The following is a 13,796-nucleotide window of genomic DNA, read 5'->3' on the forward strand; positions in this document are numbered from 1 at the left end:
AAGTTAAACATCAATCAGATGGTAAAAAATCTGATGAGTTGCAGAGAACCTTGAATAAAATTATTCTTGAAAACCAATTACTTATAGAACAAAGTTTAGATCAAAGAGCTAAAATCGAGTTCTATGAAAATGAAAGAAGAGATCTTTACAAGAAAATCAATGATAAAGAAATTAATGTAAGAGGTTTTCAAGAAGCAAAAGAATTTATAAATTTCATTGAGTCCACTCCAAAGAACAAAGCAGAGGGTTTGGGTTATGTAAGAACAAGTAACAGCAAACCTACTGTCTTTGTAAAAGCAACTCAACAGATTTCTGATAAATTTATATCAGAATATGATTCTGAAACTTGCAAATCAACATGTTCTGAATATTCCTTTGACAAGCCAAACTTTGAACCAAAAAGGAGTGAATGCAATCAAGAGTTTGTAAAAACTCCAGAAGCAGTTCACTTATCTTTTCAAAATTATTCCATCATTCCATCACAAGAAACTATATCAGAAATTTCCGCAAAGCATTGTATCTAATTAATATAGGTTCATGTCATGGAAAATGATATGTAGCCGATTCGCTTAAATTTTGTAAAAGGCTACATTTGACACACACAATTTAAAACTGTATGGGAAATGAGTAGATATGGAAGTTGAGAATCTAACACGATACAAGCATATGAAAGTCATCAAATTGTATGGGAAATGGGATACCTATGTTTATTTATAGGATATGAAGTTTTTTTTTTGAACGGCCGACAAAAATTTTATTCATAGTAGCAAGATGCTACACCCCAAATATACGATGTTTTTCACCAATCTAATACACGTTTCATCATTACATAACTCCTAAATTAAAACGACTCCAATCCTCCCATGTTAACGCCGCTACTTTTGACTGATTTTTAATCCATAGATACGCCATTGGTTTTATCTCATCAAGTGTACGCGTAAAATTCGGGACCGCATGTCTGTATACTACATCATTTCGTATCTTCCATATACTCCAAAAAGCTACTAGAATCACAACATGAATAACTTTCTTTCTCCTCGAGCCCGGGTTTGAACCGTGTATTGTAAGTAGGTCCTTCATGCCAAACGCGATTATCGGTGGAATTCTGCACCAATCTGCAAGATTTTGCCAAGCCGATTGTGCGAAATGACATGACACGAATAAGTGATCACATGACTCTTCGTAATCGCCACATAAAACGCACATTAGATTCGGAACCGGCACATTCCGTCTTGCCAACGCGCACTTCGTCGGTAACCTCTCCATTTTTGCCCTCCAAGCCACTATGCCAACCTTCTTTGGTATCCAGTTGTTCCATTCAAAAACGCTACCGGTTCTGACTCGGCCCACAGTGCTAAGAATCTGTTTGATACTTGATACACTAAAAGAGCCATTAGTCTCATACCTCCAGTTCCATCCATCCAAGCCCGAAGACACAGAACAACTACATAACATGACATCAGTTGTTGTAGCTGCCCAATGGCAGTTGGGCCGAGGCCTGTTTGAGCCCAATCCCAATTAAAAACGTGCCCAGATTCACTAATAACCCACCGATCAGCCACAAGACATTCCTTGGACACCTCTTCTTTGAACAAAGCTGGGAATTTGAGGTATAACAGTAGCGGATCAGTCCAGTTATCTAACCAAAAATAAGCGTTCTTACCATTACCCACGACTGCTGAAAAGGCACGATTTAGATCAATATTAGCATCTAAAAGAGGCTGCCGAGTACTATAGATACTCTTCCATGGCCCTGCTACTGAAGACTTTACCGGGATATCTTTCCATGCCCTCGAATTGTGGTGAATAGCCCAAACGACTCTGCGCCACAAACCCGATTTTTCCGATTTAAACCTCCACCACCACTTTGCTAACATAGCTAAGTTAGCATCCCTAAGTGAACCAAAACCAAGCCCCCCATAAACCACAGGCGCAATTGTTTTATCCCACGCCACCCAGTTCATTTTTGCTTTTTCTTCCGAACCACCCCAAAAGAAAACCCTACGAATCTTATCCAAAGCATCAATGACTTTTTTTGGTGCTTTGAACAAAGATAAGTAGTACGTTGGTAATGCATTTAGCACCAATTTTATTAGAGTAATTCTCCCTCCATATGACAGTGTTTTAGCTTTCCATATTGACAACCTACTTTTAAATATTTCAATCACCACTTTCCAGTTCCGAGCCAAATTCATATTAGCACCTACCATCAAGCCCAGATGCTTAAAAGGAAACGTACCTTGTCTACACCTCAAGAGCTGAGCCATATCTTGAACTTCCTCCTCATTTACTCCCACTCCATAGATACTACATTTGGCTAAATTGACTTTCAAGCCAGATACTAAGTAAAAACACCTCAAGATCCTCCGAAGATTATTAACATTCGAAACCGACCATTCCCCAATGAACATTACGTCATCCGCATATATCAAATGAGACAAAGAGGGCCCGTCCGAATTAATCTTAATCCCATTAAACAAACCAATTGAAGCTGCTTTTTTCATTATACCAGTAAGAGCCTCCGTAACAATTACAAACAAGAAAGGTGATAGAGGCTCTCCCTGACGAAGCCCACGAGAACATTCAAATTCCCGAGTTGGAGAACCATTTACTAGAACCGAAGCTCTAGCGGAGTACAACGTAGCCATTACCCAAGCTCGCCACCTACTTGGGAAATTCATTTGTGACATAATCGAGTCAAGAAAAGCCCAATTCACGGAATCATACGCCTTGTTAATGTCCACTTTAAAATACATCCCACTTCGCTTGGACTTCTTTAACCAACTGAAAACTTCATTGAGGACAAGTGGGCCATCCATAATGTTCCTACCCGCCAAGAACGCCGATTGTTGCTCTGAAATCAAACTGCCCACCATTCCTTTTAGTCTATTAACCAGTACCTTCGAGATGACTTTATTAATTACCCCAATAAGACTAATAGGCCTAAAATCAGCTGGGCTCACCGGATCTTTCACTTTTGGAATCAAAGCTATGAAGGAGGAGGTACAGCTCGTATTTAAAGAACCCGCATCATAGAATTTGTTGAATAATTTAACTAAATCCTCCCGTAGACTAGACCAACACCTTTTAATGAACTTAAAATTAAAACCATCCGGTCCCGGTGCACGATCCCCATCACATTCCCACACTGCAGCTTTAATTTCCTCCACAGAAAATGGACACTCCAACATAATAGCCTCGTTCTCCGAAATGGTAGCCAAATTCGGGCATACAAATTCCGGCCTAACAGGCATCGGTTCCGTAAACTGATGGGCAAAGAACTCATACAATGACTCCTTGATAGACAAAGGATTCGTTATCCAAGTCCCGTCAATCATTAACCCATTCAACCTGTTCATGCTAATATTAGAATTAATAATGTGATGAAAAAAGGCAGAATTTTCATCACCCTCAATAGCCCACTTGGATCTGGATTTTTGTCTCAAATCAAGCTGCTTGATTCTGTCAAATTCAGCCATAAAATTCCTACAATCCGCCCTCTCAGCCAATTCCTCTTCCAGCAATATTCTTTCTTCCGCCAAAGATTCTATGCTTGCCAACCTCCTTTTTTTCCTACCATAAAGACCCTCCATATTCTCTTTTTCCACCTTTAACCATGCTTTAATCTTATTTTTTAACCACCTCAATTTTATTGCAAGTGCAAGATCTTCTGGACTCGAGAAGGAGAACGATCCACACGTTTGTAACACAAAATCTAGAAAACCAGGGAACTCAAACCAAGAGTTAAAAAATCTGAATGGAATATGGCCAAAGTCTGATTGGACAGTGGATAGAACAATAGGCCGATGATCTGACGCTACTCTATCTAATGCAAGCACCGTTGCATTTGGCCATTGTTCCCTAAATCCCAAGCACACAAGAAACCGATCCAACTTGCTTAGCTTTTTACTGTTGTCAGAGATATAAGTGTAGTTTCCACCCCCCCCCCATATTATATTCCACCAACCCAGCCGAGAGAATAAAGTGATTGAACGCGTCAGCATTGGCTTCTACAAATCCAGAATTCAGACGCTCACTAGCATACCGGACCTCATTAAAGTCTCCCATCAAGACCCATAACCCCTGTAATGAATTCCTAACCTCCAGAATTTCCAACCATAGTGCACGCCTACTAATCGCCTCATTTGGAGCATAAACGTTCATAAAATTAATTCTACACCCCGTTTGCACAAGAAATCCCGAAACCACAATAAAATATCTGTTTTGTATAACATCAACGCACCTGAAAACAGCCGGGCACCAAATACATGTTAATCCCCCCGATCTTCCTTGAGAATTCTCCACAGCTAGCTTATATTCAGCTCTACCCCATAATTGGTTGAACATAAAAGAATCAGCATCTTGCAATTTAGTTTCCTGAATAGCAATAAAGTGAATCCCATGACTATTTTTTAGACCACGAATCCAATCCGATTTGCGATTGTTCCTCACCCCCCTCAAGTTTACCGACAAGCAATTCATCTAGAACCATTCGTGACGGCTTCATCAGCAACTAGCATCTCAGTCACCGGTTCGAATCCATTCAGATCAACTCCAATCATAGAACCAACCTTGATTGTCGCCTCAACCTCTTCTGTAAAACCACTTTGTGGGACGTCTTCAACAGCGCCGACAACAAAGTCTGAAGTCGCAATGCTTTTGAACCACATCGTTTTAATACAAAAAGGGCAGTTGTTGGTGATTCTACCGAATTTATTTTAGTTCACTGGTATCAAATTAGTAATTAGCAACTTTTATACATCTATCTGTATAAACATCCATTCACAAGATTGATTCGGATGAATAAATGAGCACTGAATTGTAAAAGTGTTTACTAATAAGTACGTTTGTCCATTAAACATAGCCCTTTCGTTATTGAAGTACAAGTTTAACTCAGATTAAGATTTGAGATTAACATGTGTATTAGATTTGAACAACAACGATAATTAATGATGGAGTGATAAGGGGAGAGAGTCATTCCATTTTCCCAGACTTCCCTGTGTACCACATCATCGTTTTTTTTCTCAGTTTTCTATAGATTACATGGTATCATCATAGATTTCCTCATTGGGATGGTTTAATTTAAAAGGCTTTAATTAAAATACTAATTCATTTAAAAGTACGTAATTTAGTTAAACTTTAAAACACTAATACGTTTAAAAGGTTTTAATTAAAATAAAATTTTCGTTATTAAACTGAAAACTACATTACTGAATTAAAAAAATACATAATTGAAATAAAACTACTTAACCAAAATAAAAAGTACATAATTTAAAGAAGAATACTTGGTTAAAATAGTTTCCTCATCGGGATGGTTTCTCAAAATTTGTTACGCCGAAATGTGTTCAAATTTATGGGTCGCTAGCGCCTTTGGTACTTGTGATGAGCCGCTTCAATCGCTTCCTCATCTGTTATATCACTCTCGCCATTCGTCGCCTCGTTGAAGACTAGGTAAAATCTTCTAGCCATTGCTTGGATTTCCCTAAACCTTGAATAAATTTGATCTATCTTGCGGTGGGCTTCACCAAAATGTTGACGAAATTGTTCCAAGACTGGGCTAAACGACAATGATGAGCAAAACGGTGTTTCCTCCATGCCACTCACCCAACACGTATCCAAAGCTTTTTCTTTTTCTTCGGTTCAACGTGCTCTTACCATTTGAGTGAGTTGAGAAAAAAAGTTAAGAGAATGGTTTAGATAAAAAAATTTGTATCTGATTAGGTATTTATATTAAAACTAGAATTAAGTACCCTCCGCGTTGCGTCGGGGGTGTAAAACCATGTTAAATAGCATAAATGACATACAACCATCAGCGACAACCAACACTAATGTTGTTGCGTTTTGAAGCGAAGAAATGGACCGAAACGTAGAACATATAAAAAAATAACTAAGTCGATCTAGGACCCACGCGTTGTGACGAACCTGTCAAATGAGAAAAAATAGACGTAAAAACTTTGAACACATAGACATTGTGCCGCGTTAACTCACAAAACTATGAACGAAAAGTAAAAACGTTGAACCACGCACGTACGGTGCGTCATGTTAACTCGCAAATTTAGTACGAAACGTGAAACGAAAATTTGCGAAAGATGAAAAGTATAGGAGATCAAAGTTGAAAGTAAAAAAGTAGTGTGGTTAAATTGCAAAAGATGAAAAGTTTTGGGTTAAAATTAAAAATTTAATTTTGTGAGCTTAAAATTGCAAGAAACCAAAACATAGAACATATAAAAAATAACTAAGTTGATCAATGACCCACGGGTTGTGACGAACCTGTAAGATGAAAAACAATAGACGTAAAAACCTTGAACTACACATAGACGTTGTGTCGTCTTAATTCATAAAATTATGAACGAAACGTAAAAACGTTTAACCACAGAAGCACGTTGCTCCGTGGTAACTCGTAAAATTTAGTACGAAACGTAAACCAAAAATTTGCGAAAATTGAAAAGTATAAAAGTTGTGACGTTAAATTGTAAAATAAGAAAAGTTTTGGCTTTAAGGTGAAAAAAATCAATTTTGTAAGTTAAATTTGTAACAAATAGAAAAAATTGAGTTAAAATTTAAAATTCTATTTTTTTTTAAATCCACCCAAAGCCAAGGGTACAACTATCCTAAGCTTAAAGTTGTTGCTTATTTATAATGTATAATGTATAATTTTAAATTTATTTATTTAATTCTAATGGTCAAATTTCTCTTGAAGATCAATGCACACATAATTTCTATGAAAAATTACCCCGAATTCAAGGGGTGATCTCAACTCCCATTTGGGTGTGATGTGAAAAGGGATTTAAATTAATATGTACATAAATGATCCTTGAAGACATAATAGTGTTTGTATTTGTGTTTTCTTATTGTATTTAACATTTAAAATTCAAAATAAGAGTAAATTATTCGTATTTGTGTTTGCTTATCGTATTAAATATTTAAAATGCAATAAAAAAAAGACAAATACGAATAATTTACTCTTATTTTGAATTTTAAATTATTATCTACATATACATTTACAAGTTAAAAAGGAATAGTGCCAGACAACTTGTCTGGCACTTTCCTATTCGACCAACACCTTTTTAATTTAATTTTATTTCCAGTTTAAAATTACGCTTTCGTCCTTCGTTTAAAATTACGGTTTTGCCCCCACCTAAAAAATAAAATTATAATTTTGCCCATAGATAAAATTACGTTTCCGTCCCCAGCTCAAAATAAAATTATAATTTTGCCCTTGGCTCAAAATTACGCTTTTGCCCTCGATTCAAAAACTCATTTTTAATTTTGTTCCCAGTTTAAAATTATGGTTTCGCCCTCCGTTTAAAGTTACGTTTTTGCCCCCAGTTCAAAATAAAATGTTGTTTTTCCTTCTAGCTCAAAATTACGATTCTGCCCCTCAGCTCAAAATTACGTTTTTGCTTCCAGTTCAAAATAAAATTATGTTTTCCCCCTAGCTCAAACTTATTAGCTCCCTGTCACTTCCCTATTGGACCAACTCATTTTTTTTAACTTTATTCCCAGTTTAAAATTACGCTTTCGTCCTTCGTTTAAAATTACATTTTTGCCCCCAGCTCAAAATAAAATTATACCTTTGCCCTAGCTCAAAATACGCTTTTGCGCTCGGTTCAAAAACTTTTTTTTAATTTTGTTCCCAGTTTAAAATTACGGTTTCGCCCTCGTTTAAAATTACGTTTTTGCCCCCAGTTAAAAATAAAATGTTGTTTTTTCCTCTAGCTCAAAATTACGATTCTGCCCTCAGCTCAAAATTACGTTTTTTCCCACAGTTAAAAATAAAATTATGTTTTCCCCCTAGCTCAAAATTATGATTTTGCTCTCAGTTTAAAATCATGATTTCACCTCCTGTTCAAAATATAATTCCGATTTTGCCCTCTGTACAGACATACATGTTATGAGAGATAAATATTTGCCTTATTGCCCCGCAACGCGGGCGGGGCAAAAACTAGTTAAATACAATAACATAACACAAACACAAAGACTATTTTTTCCCAAAGGATCATTGATGTACATATGAATATAATACAGGGACTATGCATGTAAACTCATAAACCACCTAGAACCTTCCACCCTTATAAGCAAGGGTTTTAGCACAAACCGCTGCAGCAGGTGTGAAACAGCCAGCAATCACCATCGTCTCTCTTCATCTTAATCTTCGCGTTGAGCTTCAACCTCTAACAATGGCGGATGAAGAGTATGAGATGGACGGAGGGTACGTTTATGCACGCCTATAGCATATTCCTTAAAAGTTAATTCATATTTCCATGTATTCGGTTCTTGTGTGTGTGATTCCTGTTAAGATCGTTTAAAGTAGCTTCAATTTGCTTACGGTTAATGTGAATTTGTTGCTAATAGTGTTGATTGATTGTTTGTTTTCGGTAATTTGGAGAACCTAGGGTTTGTGCTTTGTTAATAATTAGTGGTTACTCTTGCTGCTGCACTTTGTTTTGTGTCTAGAGATTGTTGTAAGGACTGGATTGAGTTATACACAAAACCACAAGTTGAAGGACTCTGAAAGTATGTATGTATGTAGGAGCCAGGAGGAGGGGTATCTAGTCAATGTGTAGGGCTAATACATTGTGCAAAACCTGTGAAAAGTTTAGAACATAATTCGATTTGTTGTGCCGAGAAGGCATAAGAAAACGTTAAAAATACGGAATTCTGGTTTGTGTTTCCATGGAGTAAGAACGTCGAGCTTGGTTAGAAAGAAGTGTGAGCCTCTCTGAGGCGTTTAGGTCTCAAAAGCCGAGGTGTGTGCATCACGTACACGAGAATATACAACCATATAAGCTTTATTTACATCCAAAAGTTGTGTCTCTCGCATTGGTTAACCTTTTTATCAACTAAACCTTTCATAATTTATTCACCCCTTTGGTTGTTTTTACATATCGGTAATCAGCTTCCTGCGTATCCTAATTTAGACCAATTTTGAACCAAAAGTACAAGAGACACCTCCTCAAGCCCCTGATGTTTTTTTCTGGCGCACTTTTTAAAACGAGAAAGAACGGGCATAAGCCCATTAAAAGTTAGATGATGAAACCAAAAGTTGAAATCTATAGTTGATATGATGTGTTTTGTGGTCTTCTACATTGTTAATTTGATTGCTTGATAACAATTTTTTTAGTTTTGTTATCCTCTAATTAAGACCCTGTCAAAATTTAAACATACTGACTTCTTAATGTTTTTGTAGGTATGAAGATGAGCCAATGGAACCTGAGGCTGATGTAATAACGATTATTATAGTAAAGCTCTAATGCTTAATAATGTTAATCACAATATGAATAGAAACTGGTTGGATAAATTGCAGGAAGGAGCAGAGGAGGATGTTGACGGTGAGAATAAAGATGATGAGGCACCAGATCCTCTTCTAGGTGACGACGAAGATAAGGAAGAGCAAGAACAAGGAGAGCGGCCTCGGAAAACATCAAAGTATATGACCAAGTATGAACGGGCTAGAATCTTGGGTACACGCGCTCTGCAGATCAGGTGGTTTCTTCGTTTCACCTTTCTCCCTCTTTTCGTTTCGTGTTTAAACGTCGTTGTGTGTGTTTTCAGTTGTTATGTTAGTAGTTTGCATACTCACCCGAGTGTTTTTGTTTGAATAGCATGAATGCTCCTGTAATGGTTGAATTGGAGGGTGAGACCGACCCACTTGAGGTGAGTTTCTCGACAATACTCTTGAAACAGTAATCAAGGTTCAATATAGACAGCAAATTGAAGTATATCACCAATCAAATGGTTGAGACCCAAGTAAAATTTATAACAAATTAAAAGAAAATTTGAATTTTGCTTCAGGCCTGTGTTCAAGCGTGTCTCGGTTTCCATACTTCAAATGGAGAAACTTTGTTATATTTTCACTTTTAAGTTTTAACTCTTGTGATTCTTTGTCTTTTGTATCATCTTAGATTGCCATGAAGGAGCTTCGTGAGAAAAAGATACCTTTCACTATTCGTCGATACTTGCCAGATGGAAGGTAAAATTGTCATATAACAGTCGTCGTCGGCGTAGGTGTATGGTGTATGCATCTTCCATTTTATTAACTTTTTATTTGTTCATGATATTGTAGTTATGAAGATTGGGGAGTTGATGAGCTGATTGTGGAGGACTCTTGGAAGAGACAAGTTGGCGGTGATTAACCACCCCCGTTTTCGCCTCCTGCTTGTTGTCATTTATTGTGGTGCTAAATATAATGTTAGGTCGGTCGGTCGTACTAGTCAGAAATCTAATCACTATCAGTCTGATTGTCATTTGGATGTTGAAGTAAACTGTAGTTTATAATCATATGCCTGGGACATAGCTAGGTAACTAGTATTCTTTTTTGTTCTCTTTTTTATCCTTCATACTGGAATTGTTGGTTAATATGTTGATTTAACGTGTGCATACCGGTTAATCATGTGAGTTTGGAATCAACGGTCTCAATCATTAGTTAGAGCATTCACATATGGTTTGAGCAATTTTACCACTTTAGTCTAAATATCAAACCTTTTGCATGTGGGTCCCTGTGGTTTTAGTTTTTTTATCATTTTAGTCCAAAAGTGAAATTAGCTTAAATTCCTTAAATTAAATCTTGATGTTTTATTCTTTTTTTAGGGGTAATTTGGTCATTACAAGTATTATTTTAACAAATTATTAATTAAAATTATTAAATTAATTAATCCCTTTACCTTATAAAAGAAGCACATACCCAACCATCTTCCTCCATTTCCCTCAAAATCGCAGATTTGTTCAATTTTTCCTGTTAAATGATGCCATCTGCCGGTGGGTCTCCCCCACCGGACCAACATCCTTTCCCAGACAACTCTGCTATTGGAGACGATGCTCTGAATCCCAGCAAAAGTTCTCTCAAAGCTAGGAGATCTGATAGAAGTCGGCGTCCTCTATCTAACTTGAGTGACAATAATCTGCGGCAAACTGAGGTGCTCGAATTCGCCCCTAATCAGAACTTGTTGGGGCGGAAAGTTTGGATAATGGTGCGGATCTAGCCGACTCGGTGATGGCAGAAGAGTCTTCGCCGACATGTGCTGATGCTGGAACCAACATCTCTGTTTCGTTTGACCAGGCTATCCAGGCCATTAATCAAGGTAACCCTCTATCCAATTCTTCTTTAATCCCATCGGAATTCCCCTGTCTGGTTAATTCGAGTGCTGTAGAAATTCCCACCCCTGTTAAAAATCTGGACTCTGCCTTTGAAGATGACACTGAAAGTGTTGAGATGTGTGATACTGATGATGATGATGATGGGGGTGACGACTCAAACATGCCCCAGGCTGTGAGAAGGAGGTGGTGGTGAGAAGGTAGTGGTGGCGGTGGTGAGAAAGGGGGAGGAGGTGGCGGTGGTGGAGTTCATGGTGGCGGTGGTGTTAGAGAGAGAGAGGAGAGAGTGGTGGCGGTGGCGAGAATGGGGGTCTGTGCTTCTTTTATAAGGTCAAAGGATTAATTTATTTAATTATTTCATTTAATAATTTGTTATAATAAAACTTATAATGACCATTTTGCCCCTGAGGAAAAGGACAAAAAACCAGGATTTAATTTATGAAATACTAGGTTATAACCCGGAAACTTTCCGGATAGGAAATTTAATTTACAATAAATAAAAGTATATAAATAACATTTTTAACTTCTAAACTACTGATTCTAATGTAGGATTTTTTTTCTAAAAGTGGCAGCAAAATATGCACTTTCTTATCGTTTTTTCAAGTCTATGTAGTAAAAAAGGCCAAAAATAAAGTGACCAAATTCAAACGATTGACCTTTCAAGGCACAACAACCATTAGCCAAGCAACTTGCTCAATGTCCTGTCGGCCATTTGAAGTGATTCTTCTTCTAGTGAAATAAACAAAACAAAGATATTTAAAATAGAAGTAGAGCACTATACAAGTTTTTCTAATATGCCAATACAGTTAGTAAAGCTAAATGAGCGAATAAACGGGAACCCATGTAACAACTTCCTTAAATATGACAACTAATTAGGAACAAATGCCTAATAACAGGAGTGTATATCCAACCCAATGTGGGCTTGTTTGCGCCTTGTTTGGGCGAAATTGACATTTTACTCAAAAAAACTAAGAAAAATATTTTAGATTAAATGAAGAACAGTGCATGCCTGCATCAAACGCAAAGCTGAACCCTCTCTATACCAAGCTTTCTGCCAGTTGGGTCTCAATTCCCTACACGCTTGTGCATCAGTTAACGCCCGGTCAACTTGCCCAAGGCGGATCGAACAGAGACAACGATTTGATAACAACGTAGCGTAACTCGGGTAAGAGATAGAGGAATCATCCAAGCTTAAAAAAGCACACGTTAAACAGGTTAAAACTTAAAACTTCGTAATCCATTCTTTTAAAAAATAATTTATTACTAAAATATTATAAGTTTTCCAATCATTACTGACTCGCTATCGGATAATCAATAAAAAATTAGACACAACGTATAATAAGTGAATCCAAACTGATCGATACAAAATTGACCCGCAACCCACCCATTTTGCGATCTGTACATAAACTCAAAATGCAGTAAATAAATTTTATACATGCTGCAAATACTGATATAATTCAATTTTTCTAGGAGCTGAAATCTGCATGCCTGGGATTTGATAGCCAAATTTTGGCCAATTTTGACTCGACACATTTGGGAAACCACGTAATTTGTTGAGCTAACATAGCAAGTTGATTATTACCCTACTAAATTCACATAAAAACAAAATTAGTGCTCATTATCTCTGAAAAATCACCATCGGAACTCTGGGTTGTCAGAATCGCAGACGGAAGTTTAGTCATTTTTTTTCCAATGCTACGTTGCGTGAATTTTTTCGTTACCAGTTCAAGTCATCGGAAACAAAATTTACCAGTTTATCCCACTACTTTATCCCACTGGTTCGAGCCATGTTAAAAAAATACGTTTGTTTTCAAAACCTCATCAACTTATTAAAACTAACCCAATTGACCCGTGTAAAAAACCTATTTGTTTGATAGAACTAACCCAATTGAGGTGTTTCAGAGAAAATGATCATTCTAAGTGTTAAATAAAACCTGACCACTTGAGCAATATAATGAACAAATCGATCGACTTGTTCTATAAAGCTAACCTATTCGACCCATTAAAAAAACTTTAAAACTATGGCATGTATGAAAACTATACAAATCATACTAACCATGTTCCAAAACTAAAATTTTTACAGTGAAATAGCTTACCAGATGGTTGTTGACGACGCAGAAGTTAAAAACACTTTTGAAGTTGGATTAATATTCTATTTCGCTGCATAAATATTGCACTCATGTTGTCGGTTGTTCTAAAATTTAGTCCCGGTTCCAAAACCTTAACATAATATATAAATTGGGAAAAGATCAAATAGGAAGTTTATTTTGGCTAGGAAGTGTAGGAAGCAATATGATTAGGACATGTGGCAACATTTAAAATAAAGAAAAAGGGTATTTTAGTCAATCCAACCCTTTCTTCTTCCTTTTCAAAACCCAGTAACTTCAAAATCCACCATTTTCAAAACCCACCATCTTCAACCATTTCTTCACTTTCTATCTCAATAATCACTACATTATAGTGCGATTTTCATCACCAATCAATGATTCTAACACCCGATCAACGTGTTCTTCAGCTTGCTTTTTTGAAGAAAACCCAGTTTAAGTTCATACAAAATCTCGTTTTTTCTGGTGATTTTGAAGATAATCACTCGATCCGTTCGATTCGAGCGCTAATAAGTGTTTCAATCATTCAAAATTCGTCAATTGTTTAAGAAATCACTTCGATCCATGTAAGAAGTTCTTTAATTTCATTTTTACGAT

General features: G+C 36.8%; 2 protein-coding genes across 2 annotated transcripts; one reads left to right on the forward strand and one right to left on the reverse strand.

The window, feature by feature from the left end:
- Positions 1-825: 825 nt before the first annotated feature.
- Positions 826-1,266, reverse strand: LOC110920432. Its single transcript, XM_022164645.1, has one exon. The coding sequence runs from the start codon at positions 1,264-1,266 to the stop codon at positions 826-828; it is 441 nt and encodes a 146-aa protein (XP_022020337.1).
- A 6,804-nt stretch (positions 1,267-8,070) lies between these two features.
- Positions 8,071-10,367, forward strand: LOC110915688 (DNA-directed RNA polymerases II, IV and V subunit 6A). Its single transcript, XM_022160416.2, has 6 exons — positions 8,071-8,212; positions 9,191-9,224; positions 9,308-9,486; positions 9,606-9,657; positions 9,906-9,973; positions 10,067-10,367. Exons 1-6 carry the CDS (start codon positions 8,181-8,183, stop codon positions 10,134-10,136), a joined length of 435 nt encoding a protein of 144 aa, XP_022016108.1. The 5' UTR covers positions 8,071-8,180; the 3' UTR covers positions 10,137-10,367.
- Positions 10,368-13,796: the final 3,429 nt, after the last annotated feature.

The sequence above is a fragment of the Helianthus annuus genome, chromosome 16 (genome assembly GCF_002127325.2).
Source record: "Helianthus annuus cultivar XRQ/B chromosome 16, HanXRQr2.0-SUNRISE, whole genome shotgun sequence".
NCBI lineage: Eukaryota > Viridiplantae > Streptophyta > Magnoliopsida > Asterales > Asteraceae > Helianthus > Helianthus annuus.